General features: G+C 34.4%; 2 protein-coding genes across 2 annotated transcripts in view; one reads left to right on the forward strand and one right to left on the reverse strand.

The window, feature by feature from the left end:
- LOC109051680 (fatty acid-binding protein 10-A, liver basic) overlaps positions 1-19,253 on the forward strand; it is a 677,383-nt gene that overhangs the window by 185,683 nt on the left and 472,447 nt on the right. The gene's annotated exons all lie outside the window — the stretch shown is intronic.
- Positions 1,054-10,580, reverse strand: LOC122140056 (V-type proton ATPase subunit C 1-A-like). The gene is made up of 14 exons (XM_042741795.1): positions 10,409-10,580; positions 9,124-9,283; positions 7,904-7,971; positions 6,346-6,431; positions 6,163-6,257; positions 5,899-5,990; positions 5,356-5,454; positions 4,624-4,692; positions 4,580-4,592; positions 3,436-3,494; positions 3,234-3,351; positions 3,055-3,152; positions 1,779-1,905; positions 1,054-1,679 (listed from the first exon to the last, which is right to left on the reverse strand). The coding sequence occupies exons 2-14, from the start codon at positions 9,253-9,255 to the stop codon at positions 1,581-1,583; spliced, it is 1,155 nt and encodes a 384-aa protein (XP_042597729.1). The 5' UTR covers positions 9,256-9,283; positions 10,409-10,580; the 3' UTR covers positions 1,054-1,580.

A 19,253-nucleotide genomic window follows, 5' to 3' on the forward strand; every position in this document is an offset into this window, starting at 1 on the left:
CTGCACAAATGCTGTAGATTTTTAAACTCTTGACATGTTGAGTATCATAAGACTTATCATTGAGGTCGTGGAAACTAAGAACATGTAAATAAAAGTGTAAAAATAAAAAAATGTAGTGTCCTGTTCTCCTTATATGGTGTTGAGCGACTCTTGCTTACGTAAACGACTTTCGCGCGTAAACCAAAAGTGCGCCAGATTTAAAAGTCTGAGGGAAAGATTACCTGAACAATAATGACTTAAATGTCGGTCTGTTTCTCGCACAAATCTGTTTTTTGACTTCAGAAGATGTGGAATATTGTGTATGAATTGTATGGACTACTTATGGTAATTTTTGGAGCTTGACAGTTACACATCTTCCTTTTGTCTCCAAAATCATGGACCCACATGAGGGTGAGTAAATAACGGCAGAACTCTCTTTTGGGGTAATCTAACCTTTTAATATGCTTCCGTAAAATAATATTGCTTTTTATTGATTTATTTTGGGATATTTCTCATATTTTTTTCCAAAACAGGTTGTGACAAAATTAAGAAAATCATACCTTAAATATGAAACAAAAAGTGGTTCGAGAGACAAAAAAAAAGCATCTGGCTTTGACAAAATATATGGGATTGATGACATTCTTATAACCAATTTAACAAATAATTCAAAACACCTTATTTAAATGTTCATTATTTTTATAGTGTTTGTTCCACGTTAAATGTTGAGATAATTACAGAGGCATGTAATGCATGTTTGCTTTTGTTTTGTGTAATATATTCTTTTTAAGCTGTATTTATACTTTAAAAAGTCTCTCACCCTAACTTGAATTGTTAAAAGGTTTAAAATTAAACGAGCAATGAGCTATTTGAATTGCAATTGACCTTCTTTCCTTAATTTATAGGTAAAAGTTGATAGTCTGAATGCACTGTAAGTCGCTTTGGATAAAAGCGTCTGCTAAATGCATAAATTTAAATTTTTAAATTTAAATTTAAATTTATTTGCACTTTATATGTTGATTGGGAAATGCAAACTTAGTTGGTAAATGTGTTTTACAAAAAAAAAAAAACACTTTTTTTTACGTACTTTTAATAATTTTATATTTTGGTACCATGACACAGTAATTTCGCACATATAACTCTTTAAACACCAAATGTACATAACATCACATTTATATTGCATCTTTGTAACACATTTTTCCTATCATTTTTTGTTTGTTGAAATGGACCACCGATTCATTTTATGAATAAAGGTTAAAAACACAGTTGTCCGCACACAATAATATCTACCACTAACATCAGATGTAACTACTACACGTCACAAAACATGAGTGGAATGACTTAAAACGCATGATTTCATTCACCTGCACATATGATAACACAATAACATTCTTTAAAAACAAAAATGTAAACAAAGTACTATGGGCGGCAGATATAGATACTCTCCTGCGTCACTGATTGGATGACGATGGAGAAGTATCTCTGAATATGAATGCGCATGCATGGCGGGGTGACTAGAGTTTAGCGAGATACAGTTTAATTTAACTTCGATTTATTCACAGACACAAAACAAAAGGAGGGGCACGTGGTTAAAAGCGGTTCTTCTATTTGAAGTCCAGCAGGTTGCAGTCGATTTTGTAGTACACGTAGGGATAGTATTCTTGCTGGCTGAGGTTCAAGCCAGGAATATCCATGGCAGATTGCTGGAAGAGGGAAAAGATGACAACAACTTCCTTGAAATAATTCCATGTATTTAAACCACACAACACAAAAACATAGCCTGCGGCCGAAAGTAAGCTTACGTCGATAATGGCAGCTGCACTGCTGTCCAGGTGCTTGTAAAGATCGTTCAAAACCTCCCTCAGCTTCTTCATGTTCTTCTTGTTGGGCTGTAGCAGCATTGCTTGGAAGTTCACCGGCAACCCATATCTGTTTGTTTAGAATTTAAAAAAAATAAATTAAATGAGCGATGCACTGATATGAAAATTCTGGGCCAAAACAGAATTAAAAAAATTTAAGATGCACTTGATTGAAACCGAAAATTGAGTTTGTGTAATTCTATTAAAATTATTACGCCAAATTATTATTTTTATTTTTTACCAAAACTGCGTTTTTGTTTAGCTGAAAATCAAAACCATTTTATTTAATAATAAATTTACAAATTTATGTAATAATCAACACTCAAATACAATCTGAAATTGCACACAAGGCAGTTTTTGTCAACTTTTAAATAGTTGACGTAAAAGATGTCAATTTTTTTTTTTTTTTACCAAAACTGCGTTTTTGTTTAGCTGAAAATCAAAAACATTTTATTTAATAATAAATTTACGAATCAAATTTATGTAATAATCAACACTCAAACACAATCTGAAATTGCACACAAGGCAGTTTTTATGTCAACTTTTAAATAACTATTACGTTTCTACTCCAATACAAATTTAAACTTAATAAAAAATGTATTTACTTTGATTTTTTCTATCATACATTAAATAATGAAGATGACGGGTTAAGTAAAAATATAATGAATATGTAATATAGTGCATATAGCCTATTTAGCAAAATAGAGTTTTTTTTTTTTTATTCGCAAATCACTGATTTTATTGTAGTTAGGGCTGGGCGATATATCGCATGCGATTATCACGCGCATTTCGTCAGTAAAGCCAGTTCCATGATTAACGCTAAATCAACTGCATTCAAATGGAGTGGCATTTGATATACAGAGCCGTAGATCACTGACAAGCTACGCAATATCGCGTTCATTATCGAAGGTGATTCATCTGTGATAATGAACACGATATTGCGTAGCTTGCCAGTGAACTACGGCTCTGTCTATTAAATGCCACTCCATTTGAACGCAGGTGATGGTGATTTAGCGGTGACGCGTTCAAACTGTTCACGTATTCATCTAGCTGACATCAGCAAGTTGTAGAAGTTCAGAATGAGACGTTTTCAAGTTCCGTTTCAATAAACGCGGTATGAACTTTTATTTCAATGAACTCTTATTTCGAAAGAAAATCCAAGAAAAGTTTGATTCCTCGTGATACGAGCTCTCAGAGAACCTAAATAGAGTGTCGCTACCTCAACACTGATTCCACAAAGACCCTCAGAGCCTTGATATGGATCCAAGCAATAAAAGCCTCACTGAAGTTCACCTTCAGCCATCGAACAAGTGGACCCTGCAGACGACACATGTACAAACCAGTTAAAAATATCCAACAATGATGACGCAACATGCCAGCTGCTCTGAAGATACATACAAACTGCTTTTTCTTGTCAGTTGAGAGTCTGGTCATCTCCTCCTTATCTGCTTTCATCTCCTCCTCGTTGTACTGGAAGTCCCGGAGCATGAACCTGTGAAGAAGACACTTGGGATGACTAAGGCATTAAGATCCTTAATCCGGATATTCTCTCAGTCATCTGAACGGTGATTCATGACCACACGGTGCCCCTGAAATCAGCCGTAAACCATCGATGGCCTTTCTGAAGAGCGTGACGCTAAACAGGCCGCTCTCCTGGTCCTAAAAAAAACAAACCGCCCACAATAAACATCAAAAATCAAACCTCAAAACAAGAAAATAACAGTATTTTAGTACTGGCTAGCAGGGAGAACCTCAAATGTGACCTTGAACCTCAAAACCAGTCAAAAGAGTCAATTTTTTGAAATTGAGATTTAGATATCATCTGAAAGCTGAATTAATACATTTTCCATTGATGTTATGATTGGACAATATTTGTCTGAAATACAACTATTTGAAAATCTGGAATCTGAGGGTGCAAAAACATCTAAATATTGAGAAAATCATCTTTAAAGTTGTTCAAATTAAGTTCTTAGCAATGCATATTACTTTTTGATATATTTACCGTAGGAAATTTACTAAATATCTTCATGGAACATGATATTTACTTAATATCCTAATGATTTTTGGCATAAAAGAAAAATCGATAATTTTGAGCCATACAATGTATTGTTGTCTATTGCTACAAATATACCCCAGCGACACAAATGTCCCAGTCATATTTCACTCAAAATAAATAAGAATTATATTTTGCATGTGGAAAATTCTCATTAGTCTAATGCATTAAAAATATTGGAATTGCACAACATTTACGCATCACGGTAGTAACTGTTGGGCTACCTTTAAATTATACTTATTAAAGAAAAAAAAAAAAACAGTAATGACAATCTCCAGTGAGATTAACAAAACACCTATCATGTTTCATTTTACACTAAACACACTTAATGGTGTCTGTTTGTTCTGGTGCATTAGTAAACAGCATTCCAAAGAATACACCATTCAACTAATAAACATATTCAACTCAAAAACAGGCCAACCACAAACCATAGTCCAACCAAAAAAACACCTTTTCCTAAAATAAAACCTACTTCTAACAAATCATTTAGTACGTCAGCTTTCCCCAAATCCCATATATTGCTTTATTTTTTAAATGAACACCTTTTAAAACAAACACCACCTATATGACACTATCTATTCCATTATCTAAAGGCAAAACAGCATGTTCTTATTAGTACTTGATCAGTTTTCCTTCATTTCTATTCTGTGACTTGTGACCAGGTGCATGATTCCTTAGACAAGCAAGACACTTCCAGAATTATACTGTAAATCTAAATTGTTGTAAGTTTCTTACTTTGTAGATCGTGGCACCACCATTTCTGAAAGAGTCTCGTAAGTGCGCTGCCAGTCAGCATAATTTGTTCTGAAGGGTTAGAAAACTTGCAGTCAGTATGTGCATGAGAAAACTTTAAAAAGATGTTCAGAGAGGCTAATTTTTGTGTGTTGGAATTAGGGCTGGGCGATATGGCAAAAAATAAAATCTAAAAAAAAAAAAAGATTTTTATTTTCCTGAAAGTTTGACCAATCCTTGATTTTTTTTTTTTTTTTTTTTTTTTTTTTTACATTAAACTTCTCAACATAAAAATTTAAAATTTTCTTCATTAACTAACTAGTTAAAGAAAACTTTTCCAAGTGCAGCACACATGATTTCAACATGGATTAAATGCAACACAAATCACTTCTTAAATATCTTTGCAGAAAAGATGCGTGAATTATGAAGGCACATATTGTACAAACTTAGCTTAAACGTATCATATGTTCAGAAATAATCAATACAACAATCAATACTGCAATTTTGTCAAGGCAATTTGAAATGAATGAAAGAATAACACCAGTAGACCATTATTAATTATAAATGTTTTGTAAAAACAAAGAAAATACCAGCTTCTAACATTAGGTAAGATTTCTATTCAAATTCTGATTCTTCGATTTATAAAATATCACATTTTGGCAAAACATTACATTTGAATTCATCGATAAAATCGGAAAAATCGCCCAGATTCCAAATTTGGAATATGTCACTTACTTTGGTACCACCACCAGCATAGTAATGAGGTACTCAGAGTCCAGCACAAAGTCTTCTTTCTTGACAATATCGGCCAAACTCCTGGTCAGCAGGCTCCCTCTGGTGAGACCACAAAAATCACACCGGTTCACTGGAAAATGCTTCCCTAACCATGACTCTCAAAGTCAATCCTTTAATTGATTTTCTCAAAGGAGTAGTTAGCCCAAACAATGAAATTATGACTATTTTGGACTACTTTTTTGGATTTGACAGATGTATAAGTTGTTATCTGGAAAAGAGCTCTGTGAATATTCTTTTTTAAAACATCTTGTGTTCCATGAAAAAAAAAAAAAAAAAAATTCATTCCATTTTTTTTTTTTTTTTTTTTAAGTGTTGCATCATATATTCAGTGCTTATTCAATGAATTAAAAAAAAATCAATGCACTAAAACAAATCAATGTTGTCCAGGTTACTACAAAATGAATGAAGCTCAAATAATAAACAAATCAAATAATTAAATAATAACCATGAAATAAAACCCCTATAATTAAAGAGTTTACTCACGCGTTCTTCCTCTCTAGATTCTGTAAGTTTCCCTTCAGGTTGTTGTAGGCTGACGCTCGAGCCTTCAGGTCGTTGTCAATCTGTGAGACTTGCTGTATCAATAATAAATAAGGCTGAGATTTATATCAAATATGGACAAATATTACCAACACTGTGAATGTTGCAGTGACTTTAATTTTACTCTCAGCAACGAGTGCTAAAAGTTTGGTCAGTGCAGATTTCAGTCCCAAAATTCACATCGAAACGTTGGATCAGACCACTTGCCTTGGATACAATCTCAGAAATGTTCTTCAAGGATTGTTTGATCGGGTACTTGGCCATGTCCCACTGGAATCTTGTGACGTAGGTGACCAGATCGACTAAAACACAACAAAGAAAACGAGAACTAATGTAACGAAACCGGCAACAGCGTCCAATCATTTCATACCACAGACACCAGTGACTCACCTCCGTTAGCCAGCAGGTTCTCCTGCACTTTATCTCGACTGTCCTCCAACACGTCGGCCATGTACTGAGCCACCTTCTTCACCACACTGTGAACGACATCAAAGGACATCACAGTCCTCTTAAAACTCTCTCCAATCCTCCAAGATTGGACATTCTCCAAGACACAGAAGTCATCAAAACATCACACTGAAATTTCATTTAGCATAATGGCTTCTGATAACATCAAAATAAAGCTTTGAGAAAATGTGAGAATATTCAGGATAAACAAAGCAAAAAAAAAATACGGGTAATATATCAGACACATGGTCTGGAGATGCTCCAAAATGACTTCTGTGCATGCAGCTCAGGATTGATTCCTGCTGTTATGTTAAAAGAACGTAAGGCTGACAGGAAGTAATATTACCGAAGCACGCTTTGACCATCTTTTATCGACGCTAAAGGCAAAACTGAACATTTTTGACTTTTAAATGAACAGGAAAAAAAAGAATCTCACATCTAAGGATGAGCTGTAAGTCATGCAGTTTAAAAATGATCGCAAAAAGGGAAGCTAGCGCGTCACCAAACTGCTAATAACTCATTTAAGGCAGATTCTGCAGAACCTCACCTCTATGAGATTCCTCACCGCACAAAAGTAAAGAAACACACGTAAGGAGTTCTGACTGAATTCTGGACACTGATATGTCGTCGCTTGAAAACACAACAACTCAAATCTGCAAGATATTTGATTCTTTTAAGCAGAAAGGCCTTAAAATGAGTTTTATTATAGTCGAGCATCACTATTACTACCCTGAAAAAACTTGGTATCATTCAGAAATGACAAAGCAAAGCAATTACAAAGAAATGTAAATTCATTGAATTAAACGTGAAATTCTGAAGTGGGAATACTCAAACAATCTCTTGTAGTTTCTTGGAAATACTTCACTAATCCTTGTTTTATGTACAACTTCAAAGAAGCACTTTATTTTAAGGTGTCTTTGTTACAGCGTAATCATACATTTGAGTAATACTAATTACTATGTGTACTTACTATATGGTTAGGGATTGTCTTAGGGTTACTTGCATGTAATTATGCATATTTCGTTGTTATTATAATAGTAAGTACACGTAACAAGGACACCATAAAATAAAGCGTTACCAAAAATTATTTTTAAAGTGTACTGCTCATATTTATAGTGAGCGACTCTAAAGCGCTAAGTATTAAAGTTTGGTGCATAACTCATCCCACATATTTTGTGTTACGTCTAAGAATGATTCCAGTTTAAGAATTTCATCTGACGGATAATAAACCCCCCCAAAAAAAAACATATGCTGAGTTTGAATGAGAGATCTAGAAAGCCTAAAGATGGAGGCTTGGGAGGCAAGATCCACCTGTTTATTTGGGATAGAAAGCACCCTAGCAACGCCCTAGCAACCACCCATAGCATCTTATTAAACACAAAAATATCCTTAAAACATCCAGACACTGTGAATATTCATTTTGCATGAAAAATGTAAACGTTTACATTGAAATTGCGGTGCTGAATGTAAAAAAAAAAGAGAAAGGGAAAAACAGCTTTACCTCTCGACAAAAGCGTCCAGCTTGGCCAGCTCATCAGACAGCCCCACCAGGACATCTAATGTCCCGACCTGCAGCGTTAAGAGAAGAGAAACACTTTGATCAGCATCCGGTATAATGAAGCAATACAAACGCAGCCATGCTGGATTTGATCAGAGACATCAGGGGCCGCCGGCGCTTAGAGTGGCGCCGCCTCTGTTCTCATCCGGTCAGGCGGAAAGTGACTGGTCAAGAAGACACCGGCCAGCAGGGTGATAGGAACGAGACTTATGCATTTGCTCTGAAAAAGCTTATTTTAGTTGCAGTCAGAGGAATCGTGCATGCAAAATACCCTTTAAAGATACTGCGAACATTTTAAATGACGCAAACAAATTGTTGTATTGACAGTTTTGTAATTGAGATTGCAATAGAGTCCATTATCTCCCGTCCACTTTAACCGCAGCAAGTATTTTTGATTTCACTTTATTCTGACGGTCCATTTAACACATTCAGTTAACTATAAGTATCACTGCACCTATAGGTCTACTAATTCTCGTTAGTAGAATCGTAGGGTTAGAATAATTCAACATCTACTTGCAAAGTTACTTATAGTCAGTAGAATTTCTGTTTGGAGACCATGACAAAGATATTAAGCAGACAGTCTACTAATACTCTAATGTGAGTTAGTAAACATGTAGGTGCAACCGTTACTTACTGTCAAAAGGGATCATCAAAATTAAAGTGTTTTGCAATATTTTTTCTAAACTATTCATTTAGAGTTGTTTATTATATCTAAAGAAACAGGTTTATTGCAAAATATGCATATTATATATATAATATGCATATTTTGCTGCAATTTGCGCACAGTGACTTCCTTGATTGGTGGAATTTTCTGAACAGCATCATGGGTAATGTAGTTTTCACAACAATTCAGTTGTTAAATATGATTATTTACCAAACAAAAGTGAACTGATGCTTTCAACAAAAGCATGTACTATTGATTAACAGCCCTGAAATTCACAGTAGTTTTGTCTTTATAAGGTTTATGAGTTATAGTTAAATATCCGTTTCCCAATGGAGAAAACACATTAGTTTTTACTTCCAGATCCTGACTGTGGCACCCCACTGAAAACAACCAAATATGCCAATAAAGAAGAAATCGGTAACGCTAATAAAGCTCAAGAAGCTGCTCCGCTCAGACTGTAAAAAGAGGAAGAGGAAGAGGAAGAGGAAGAGAACGTGACCTTGAGATCGGGAATGTTGAACTTGTTGTTGGTGGAGAGGTTGTTGGCACGAGTTGTGGCCGTCATTAGTTTGTCCCATGTCTGCTGACAGGTCTTCTCTCCAGGAGCAGAAATCAACCAGAACTCGGTCATGGCTGCTGAGGAGCGAGAAACGGAGAGTCTAAAGCAGAAAGAAATTATTGATATACTCAATGAAATGTGCAAACTTCATACTGCACCACCAACTCTAACAAGGATATTTAATGTAGTGTTTACAGACATTAAAATAAATTCAGACAGTATGGAGAAAATGCAATAAAACTTTCATTAATAAAAGATTTTTATGTAATTACATTTTCACTAGAAAATAAAATTAAAATAAAATTATTTTAGATGTTTTTGGAAAATAAAAGTGTAGTTTTAATTCAAATTTTAGGTTTTATTATTTTGGGGTAAGAATTATATTTTATAGAGATTTCTGGCACGTGTATGTCAGATATCAATCATACGAATTAAAAGATTAAAATTCTACTCATTGCTGTAAAGTTTACTCTAAAAAGACCCAAACACACAATAAATATATATATAATAAAGGTATATACAAAAAACAATATCTCCCCGATTAAATATATAACCAGAAACGTTTATAATGATTAATAAATATTTTCATTATTAATAAAAAAATAAAAAAAATATCATATTTACTAATTTATAAATATTTATTCAATTAAATCCAAGTTTTTGTATATAGGTCCCTGTTATACATAACTTCCCTTTACATTTTAAACTGAACATCTTCATTTTGAAAAAATTGTCATGTTATTTGATAAATAATGCGAACAATATATTTTTATTGTCAGAAAACATAAATCTGTGCACATCCATGTAATTTTGTACATAACCTGATTGGGTCATTTCCTCAAAATGAATGAATGACAGTCACGAGGTGAAGCATCAGACTGACCTTGACTGGACAGTGAGCGACCAGAGTAATAATCTCATCAGATATCATATGTTTGATACTCTGATGCTGTTATTGATTATAATTTTATATATCAGGCTGCCGATGCTTCACACATCTCATCATAAACACATACAGTACAAGAGAACACGACAAACCAGCTACATTCAGATCTGCACTACGACTCATTCAAGATGTTAATGATCAATTAACAACCTGAAAACGCACGTAATTAATTATGAGTCACATAAACATAAGATGAAGCTCTAATCCACACTAGCGAATACAGCTAAATCTGCACGAGCACAAACAGACTTTAAAACTCGTTTCTCCAGCGGAGCTTACCTGATTTCAACGTGAACGAGATGACGCGACGATTGCGCGATAGATTCGACTAAATAATTTTCAAAGGAGCCGTTTTAGGATTTGATATTCATAATGACACTCCAGTGTTTCTAAAAGCTTCTCTCGCGGTCAGCTGATCGGATGGTGTGATCTGCGCATGCGCAGCCGCAGCGACAGCGACACCTGGAGACCTGGAGTCATTGTTGCGGCTTCTTTCTCCACTTATTTATTTATTTATTTATTTATTTTACTTTACAATCAAACAAGGTACAAAACCACATTCCAGAATGTAACACATCTTATTTAGCTTTGGTTGGGCATAACCAAAAACAGAAAAAATAAATAATAATTCTAATAACTCTATTATATTCTTTCTCAAAAAAAAATCATAACCTTCTATGGAAAGTTGCCTCAATTCTGGGGAACCTTGGGAATTCACAATGTCTTCTTTAACCATAAATCTCAAAGTAACTGGAACGGCTCTAATCATTCTATTGTAAATATTAAGATGGACCTTCTCGCAAAACTCTCTATTTAATAGCAGATTTCCCTTCTCATCTAAAAAAGGTTATACATTTTTTTTATATATATATATATATATATAATCAGTATGTGTGTTCCTTGGGAATTGAACCCACAACCTTTTGCACTGCTGATGCAATGCTCTACCGCTGAGCCACAGGCAATAGCACAAATCTCTTTGGATTTCCATTCCTCTAAAAAAAACAAAACTTTATGTATCTATTTTTCCAAACGGGAGTGTTATGAGGCGTAAAGTTATGTTTGAACTTTCTCCACTTAAAATCTAATTTGATTTGCATGAGAACACTACATTTGTTTTGCACTACTGAGCTACTGTACTACACAAATATGCCATATGAAGAAAGAATTATAGGTAACAAAAACTTAATACTGGGAGGTTCAAGTGATTTTTGTCACTTAAATTTACATTGCATAATGGGAAACCCCCCCCCCCCCAGCACTCTTTTTTAATACAGACATACAGTATACAGCGGAAAAATTTAATTACATGTATACAGAATTTATAATAATATTATATATATAGATAATAAAATTAATGATTGTAATATTTTTATGCACTGTTAAAGTTTTTATCCATATTTTATTCATTTATTAATATTTTGCTTTTATTTTTATATAAAAGTTTATTAATTAGTAATTATTTTATGTGCTTTTGTCATTTATATATTTTTTTACATTGCTATTCTGCTATTTAGGTTTTATTTATTTATTTTTAGTGCTAGTTCAGTTGTATTTTATATTTATTTCCAGTTAGTTATTTTAGTTCTTTAACTTAATCTAAGTAAAATATTTCATCATTTTTAAATACTGTATGTATATGTTTAATATTTAATATTTTATTATTTCAGTTTATTATATATATATATATATATATATATATATATATATATATATATATATATATATATATAGTATACTGTGTGTGTGTGTGTGTATATATATGAATAATAAATATAAAAATAAAAGTGATTTCAAAATATTAATAATTGTATAGAAGATATAAATAAGACATAAATATAAATAATATAATTACTTAACAATAAAACACAACATTTTTATATATATATATTTCTATATATACATATATATGTATTATAAACAGCTGACTACTACTTATGTTCATCATGCAGTTGCACACTTTTATGATCCAGTCGCCTGTGAATTTATGAAGCTGACTGTTCCCTGGAGGTTAAAGGCAGGAATGCCCAGTCAGCAGCCAGCGAGGGAGGCACAGCGGTCTTTTTTTGGATAGGAGTCCCTCTTCCTGGCAGCGTGTGTCCCCCACCCTGAGTTCGAGGAAAAGCCCACAAAGGGATATGTTTATGGAGTTCAGTAGGTCTGGGGTGCATTGTTTGGGATACAATGCCGGGACTGGCTGGAGCCAAACCCCCAGATCAAACACCAGGGTGGGCTGCCCACTGACTGGCCGGCGGCCAGACCGATAGGGACATGTCTGGGCACGCGTGCTCTAATCAGTCACCCGCCCGCCGGCCCGAGCGCCTGGAGAGTAAGGAACACTGCTTGTTTAGTCTCTAGGGACGTCCAGCCCAGAGTCCAGGGTTCCAATTTGTCCCAAGCTTTTTGTTATAACCCTCGCATCCATTTCCGTAGTTAAACATGCAAATACACAACTTGGAGAACACAAAAGGATACCAAGGTGGTTGAGAAATGATTTCCAAAAATAAAAGGTCCTGGGGCTTATTAACAGAATTGCGAGATATAAAGTCAGAATTGTGAGATAAAGTCAGAATTACGAGATATAAAGTCAGAATTACGAGATATAAAGTCAGAATTACGAGATATAAAGTCAGAATTGCAAGATATAAAGTCAGAATTGCGAGATATAAACTCTAAATTGCGAGATATAAACTGAATTGCGAGATATAAACTCTAAATTGCGAGATATAAACTGAATTGCGAGATATAAACTCTGAATTGTGAGATATAAACTCTGAATTGCGAGATATAAACTGAATTGCGAGATATAAAGTCAGAATTGCGAGATATAAAGTCAGAATTGCGAGATATAAAACTCTGAATTGCAAGATATAATCTCTGAATTGCGAGATATAAACTGAATTGCGAGATATAAACTCTGAATTGCGGAGATATATAATCTCTGAATTGTGAGATATATAAACTCTGAATTGCGAGATATAAACTCTGATTGCGAGATATAAACCTCTAAATTGCGAGATATATTAACTGAATTGCGAGATATAAACTCTGAATTGCGAGATATAAACTCTGAATTGCGAGATATAATCTCTGAAACATGTGCGAGATATAAACTGAATTGCGAGATATAAACTCTGAATTGCGAGATATAAACTGAATTGCGAGATATAAACTGAATTGCGAGATATAAAGTCAGAATTGCGAGATATAAACTGAATTGCGAGATATAAACTCTGAATTGCGAGATATAAACTCTGAATTGCGAGATATAAACTGAATTGTGAGATATAAACTGAATGTGTGAGATATAAACTCTGAATTGCGAGATATAATCTCTGAATTGCGAGATATAAACTGAATTGCGAGATATAAACTCTGAATTGCGAGATATAAACTCTGAATTGCGAGATATAAACTCTGAATTGCGAGATATAAACTGAATTGTGAGATATAAACTCTGAATTGCGAGATATAATCTCTGAATTGCGAGATATAAAGTCTGAATTGCGAGAGATATAAAGTCTGAATTGCGAGAGATATAAAGTCTGAATTGCGAGAGATATAAAGTCAGAATTGCGAGAGATATAAAGTCTGAATTGCGAGAGATATAAAGTCTGAATTGCGAGATATAAACTCTGAATTGCGAGATTATAAACTGAATTGTGAGATATAAACTCTGAATTGCGAGATATAACACTTGAATTGCGAGATATAAACTCTGAATTGCGAGATATAATCTCTGAATTGCGAGATATAAACTGAATTGCGAGATATAAAACTCTGAATTGCGAGATATAATCTCTGAATTGCGAGATATATAAACTGAATTGCGAGATATAAAACTGAATTGCGAGATATAAAGACTGAATTGCGAGATATAAACTCTGAATTGCTAGATATAAACTGAATTGCGAGATATAAACTCTGAATTGCGAGATATAAACTCTGAATTGCGAGATATAAAGTCAGAATTGCGAGATATAAACTGAATTGCCAGATATAAAGTCAGAATTGCCAGATATAAAGTCTGAATTGTGAGAGATATAAAGTCAGAATTGCCAGATATAAAGTCTGAATTGCGAGAGATATAAAGTCTGAATTGCGAGAGATATAAAGTCTGAATTGCGAGAGATATAAAGTCTGAATTGCGAGATATAAACTCTGAATTGCTAGATATAAACTTGAATTGCGAGATATAAAACTCTGAATTGCGAGATATAAAACTCTGAATTGCGAGATATAAAGTCAGAATTGCGAGATATAAACTGAATTACGAGATATAAAGTCAGAATTACGAGATATAAAGTCAGAATTACGAGATATAAAGTCAGAATTGCGAGATATAAACTCTGAATTGTGAGATATAAACTCTGAATTGCGAGATATAATCTCTGAATTGCGAGATATAAAGTCTGAATTGCGAGATATAAACTGAATTGTGAGATATAAACTCTGAATTGCGAGAGATATAAAGTCAGAATTGCGAGATATAAACTGAATTGCGAGATATAAACTCTGAATTGCTAGATATAAACTGAATTGCGAGATATAAACTCTGAATTGTGAGATATAAACTCTGAATTGCGAGATATAAACTCTGAATTGCGAGATATAAACTCTAAATTGCGAGATATAAAAACTTCTGAATTGCGAGATATAATCTCTGAATTGTGAGATATAACAGAATTGCGAGATATAAATATAAACTCTGAATTGCGAGATATAAACTCTAAATTGCGAGATATAAACTGAATTGCGAGATATAAAGTCTGAATTACGAGATATAAAGTCAGAATTACGAGATATAAAGTCAGAATTGCGAGATATAAACTCTGAATTGCGAGATATAAACTCTGAATTGCGAGATATAAACTCTGAATTGCGAGATATAAACTCTGAATTGCCAGATATAAAGTCAGAATTACATTTTTTTCTGTGGTGAAAATGGGCTTCTGTACTTTTCCATATTTGGTCTGACAGTTCATATAAGTGACCACATTTGTGATGCTACAAAATGACAAAAGATTGGTCAACATGACTCACAATCTTTTTTTAGTCACATGAAGATGTTTGGTAAGCCCGCATTGCTTTGATTCTTAAATCTATTTCTCAAACTGATACAAAGTCCACAAGTAGACTAATCAAATTCCACAGAGTTAAAATCCAACTGATGTTCTTTTTGTCAGGATAAGGGTGAATATTTATTGAAAGGGGGTCAGGGAAATGGGTGAGTTCATTTGGGTGCTGTGTGCTGGGTGGAGAGATAAAAGGTGACAGATAGTGATGCAAAACAAAAGATAAGCTCTATTGTTTTAGTTATCTATCTATTTAGCCTGCCGGCAATGACCTTCACATGTTTTTAACACATAAAAATAAAAGTAATTTCCATTTACTTACAATCTTTAACAATACAACTAGCTGAAACCAGCATTTTGTGCTTTCTATTTTACTGTTTAAATGTATCTTAACCCTGTAAAACCTTTTTTTTTTTTTTTTTTATATATATTTGATACATCAGGTTTTTTATAAATAATATAGTCTGATATAGTGAGAATATTGAGGAAAAACTTTTTTTATTCAGAAACTCAAACTAAGCAAAAATATGCAATTTGGTGCTGATGCTGATATTAATATTGGCAAAAGTGATGAAATTCTGATGCTTGTAATGCAAATCAATGAGATCTTCATAACAGTACACCAGGTACTGACATAAAATGATCTTAATATCAGTCGTCACTTTATATCTCCAGTAATATATCTTAGTAAGATGAGATTGAAATGAAATAATGCAGTGACTGAGAGATCAAGTAATAAAGGCTCCTCAGAAGAAGCGAGATGTTCTGGAGGCTTGTGAAGATCATTCCTCCGCTGAGGAACAGTGAAAGTAAAGCTTCTGGAAACAAACGCTCCTCAAAAGATCCTGAGGATCAGATTTGAGACGCACTGACTTCTCTAAAAGAGAATCAAGTAAAGCCGAGCTGCTTCAGTCCAGTAAGAGTTCATCTGGAAATATTACTTTGGTTGTGTGGGTAAAAGAAAAAACAGCATGAAAATAGCCGCAGTCTCACCTGTGATGTAATACTGTTGATATTTCCAGTCACTTGATGCAAATCACTTCCATTACTTTCACTGGAAAATTGCATAATTTTATTGTTACAAGAATGTCCTTTGTTTTCTCCCCCTCTCCTATCAGACTATCTGAAACACTTTAGGTTATAGGAGATTTCCTTTATTTTGTATTGTATTTAGGGCCTTAAAGCTCAGGAGAATTCCAGTTGCTCAATAGCAGTATTCTTGCATATGGCAGGCGAACCACGTGTCCTTCCTTCAACAAGCCTACAGAAGCAGACCACCATTATACCAAGAACAATGGTTATCAAACAGCGCCGTTCACTCCGAGCGGCTGTAGATGTTATGTTAGATTAGATGCCATGCGCTCATTTATAGTCCAGAGGGAGTCGGCACAAAACTCGGAACTGCTTTTGTGTGCTGCAAAACAGAAACTTTCACTGACAAGCGTAGCAGTCCGAGCAACATTGACATGTGAGTAAAACAAACAGAGCTATTGTGAAGCTCAGTTGGCTCATTTGACATTCTGATGAAACTATTTTTGGTAAAAGGACTCCGCAATCAGAGAAAGGGGAACTATATACTCAAAAGAGGAATTTGTTTCTAACATATCGTGGCACAGAAATGTTTAGGTTGACTCTTATAGGAACATATTTGGAGAAATGTAGCTTTTCATCAGTGTCTCATCAATGGATGCTCTGCAGTGAATGGGTGCCGTCAGAATGAGAGTCCAAACAGCTGATAAAACATCACAATAATCCACAGCACTCCAGTCCATCAGTTAACATCTGGAGAAGACAAAAGCTGAAACAAATCCAGCATTAAGATGTTTTAAACTAAAATATGAGTCCATGATCCACAATAACACTTCCTGCAGTGAAAAAGTCTTCTGCTGTGAATCAGGAGAGAAATGTGCACAGATCAAGCAGTGTTTAAACATCTAAACAAATATGTGTCTGGATTTTGATGTGAGAGACAAACAGGAGATGCACTTTTTTCACTTGAGAAGTGTTATTAGGGATGATGGACTCCTATTTTAGCCCAGAAGCTGCAAGCAAAAATGCCTTGACGATTTTTTTTTTTTTTTTTTTGTTTGTCTTCTCCAGATGTTAACTGATGGACTGGAAGTGCTGTGGATTACTTGTTGGATTATTGTGATGTTTTTATCAGCTGTTTGGACTCTCATTCTGACGGCAATCATTCACTGCAGAGCAGTGATGCAATGCTAACATTTCTCCAAATCTGATGAAGAAACAAACCCATCTAATCTTGGTGTTACTATTTGCAAAAGTGCCATTTAAGTCAGCATCTTCTTCAAAGAATCATTGGTTTTATATTTACTTTGAACAGTTTGACTATCTGAAAAACTTGAGAAGAATGTCACACACACACACAGAGAGAGAGAGAGAGAGAGAGAGAGAGGAGAGTGAGGAGGATGAGAAGAGAGTTGGAGAGAGAGATGAGAAGAGAGCGAGAGAGAGAGAGAGAGAGGCAGGGTAAACAACACGCCTCCCTCTATAAACTGTGGATGTAAGTGTGGTCACGTAGATCCCATTTCATCAGAAACTGGGACACTGAGGCAGCAGCTCATCTATACGAAGAGATCAAGATACCGTAGAGGAGTTTCTGTCATTCCAGACATTAACCAACAGTGCAATAAATTCAGAATTATTTATCATGTTTTTTATCCGGAATCACGCTATAAAAGTGCAAAATGGACAATGTTCTGACAGGAACTTTGTAGCCGAGACGATGAAGGCTCTTTGGGCATTCAGGTACGAGATGTCTCTCTTCCTTCTTCTTATCAATATCAATACATTTTAATATACATATTACTACAAAACACCGTCATATTGATCTGATTATTTGGAGAATTTTAACTAGCAAACATAAATGAAAAGTTAAAAGTGATGGTATTTGTATACTGTGTAATAGACTATATTATAGTAGTCCATGCATTATACTATACAACGAAGTTATAAAAAATAGTTCAGGTAAAGAACGTTTTGTTCACTAAAGATTCTGTTTGGCATTGTTTATGCTTTGCAACTGCATGCACTTGTTAATGTATGAAGATTGTCAACAATCTTGAAATAATGCATGTATATTACGTCATACTGTCTGTATATTTTGAATATGTTTAAATTGTGGCTTTTTTGACTTGATCTACTTAATTTGATTCATCCAGTAATTTAAACAGGCGCTATGGAAATGTTAATTTCATTTTTATGCTAATATACTCTAAAAATATATATAGAAGATGAACTCTTTAGCAGATAAATATAAGGTTGTTGTTTAGTTTGAGACCGGCTCACTACATATTATCCTACACTTATCAGCTGTGTAGGATATAAACTAACAGAAGTGGATTAGGAGAACAAAACAAAACTCTTATTTTGTTTCCATGGAGGCTGCTTTCACGCTTAACAAATTATTTAGACAAAGCCACGCCCCGTCACTCGCTCATATTATTCAAACTGAAGCCCCACCCACACTTCTACACACATCAAAAAGAACACCCCCCCCCTCACACGCGCCACACCCTAATAAACAAAACAACACCCCCCCCCTCCACCACCCTCATCATCCCTCAACCTTCACAAACCGTCCGAGGCTCACCGGATTAAACGCAGATATATGGGTCTAAACATTAACGTTACCTCTCATATCGGTGCTCTTATTATTTCGTAAAAATTCCGCCAAAAAAGAGAAGACGGTTTACCTCAAATGCTCGCGATTTCTCCCGCGTAAGTAGCTCTCTGGGTTTATAAGCTAGCGTGTATCTGTTAGCCTCTCGTTTATATTTGATGATAATATTCGAGTTGTTTATTATCACTCGACTGCTTTCAGTCTGAATTAACTCGTATGTTTTAAATGTTATTAAGATAAATAGCGTATGACTTGAATACCGGTAGCTGCTAGCCGGTTAAGTGACGGTTAGACGGTTAATGTAAATCTTAAAGCGAATGTCGGCGGTGTAATCGTCACAATTAAACACTAATGATGTCATTGTCCTTTGATAAGTTTCTGTTAACCGCTAAAAAAAAAAAAAAAT

This window comes from Cyprinus carpio, chromosome B16 (assembly GCF_018340385.1).
Source record: "Cyprinus carpio isolate SPL01 chromosome B16, ASM1834038v1, whole genome shotgun sequence".
Taxonomy (NCBI): Eukaryota; Metazoa; Chordata; class Actinopteri; order Cypriniformes; family Cyprinidae; genus Cyprinus; species Cyprinus carpio.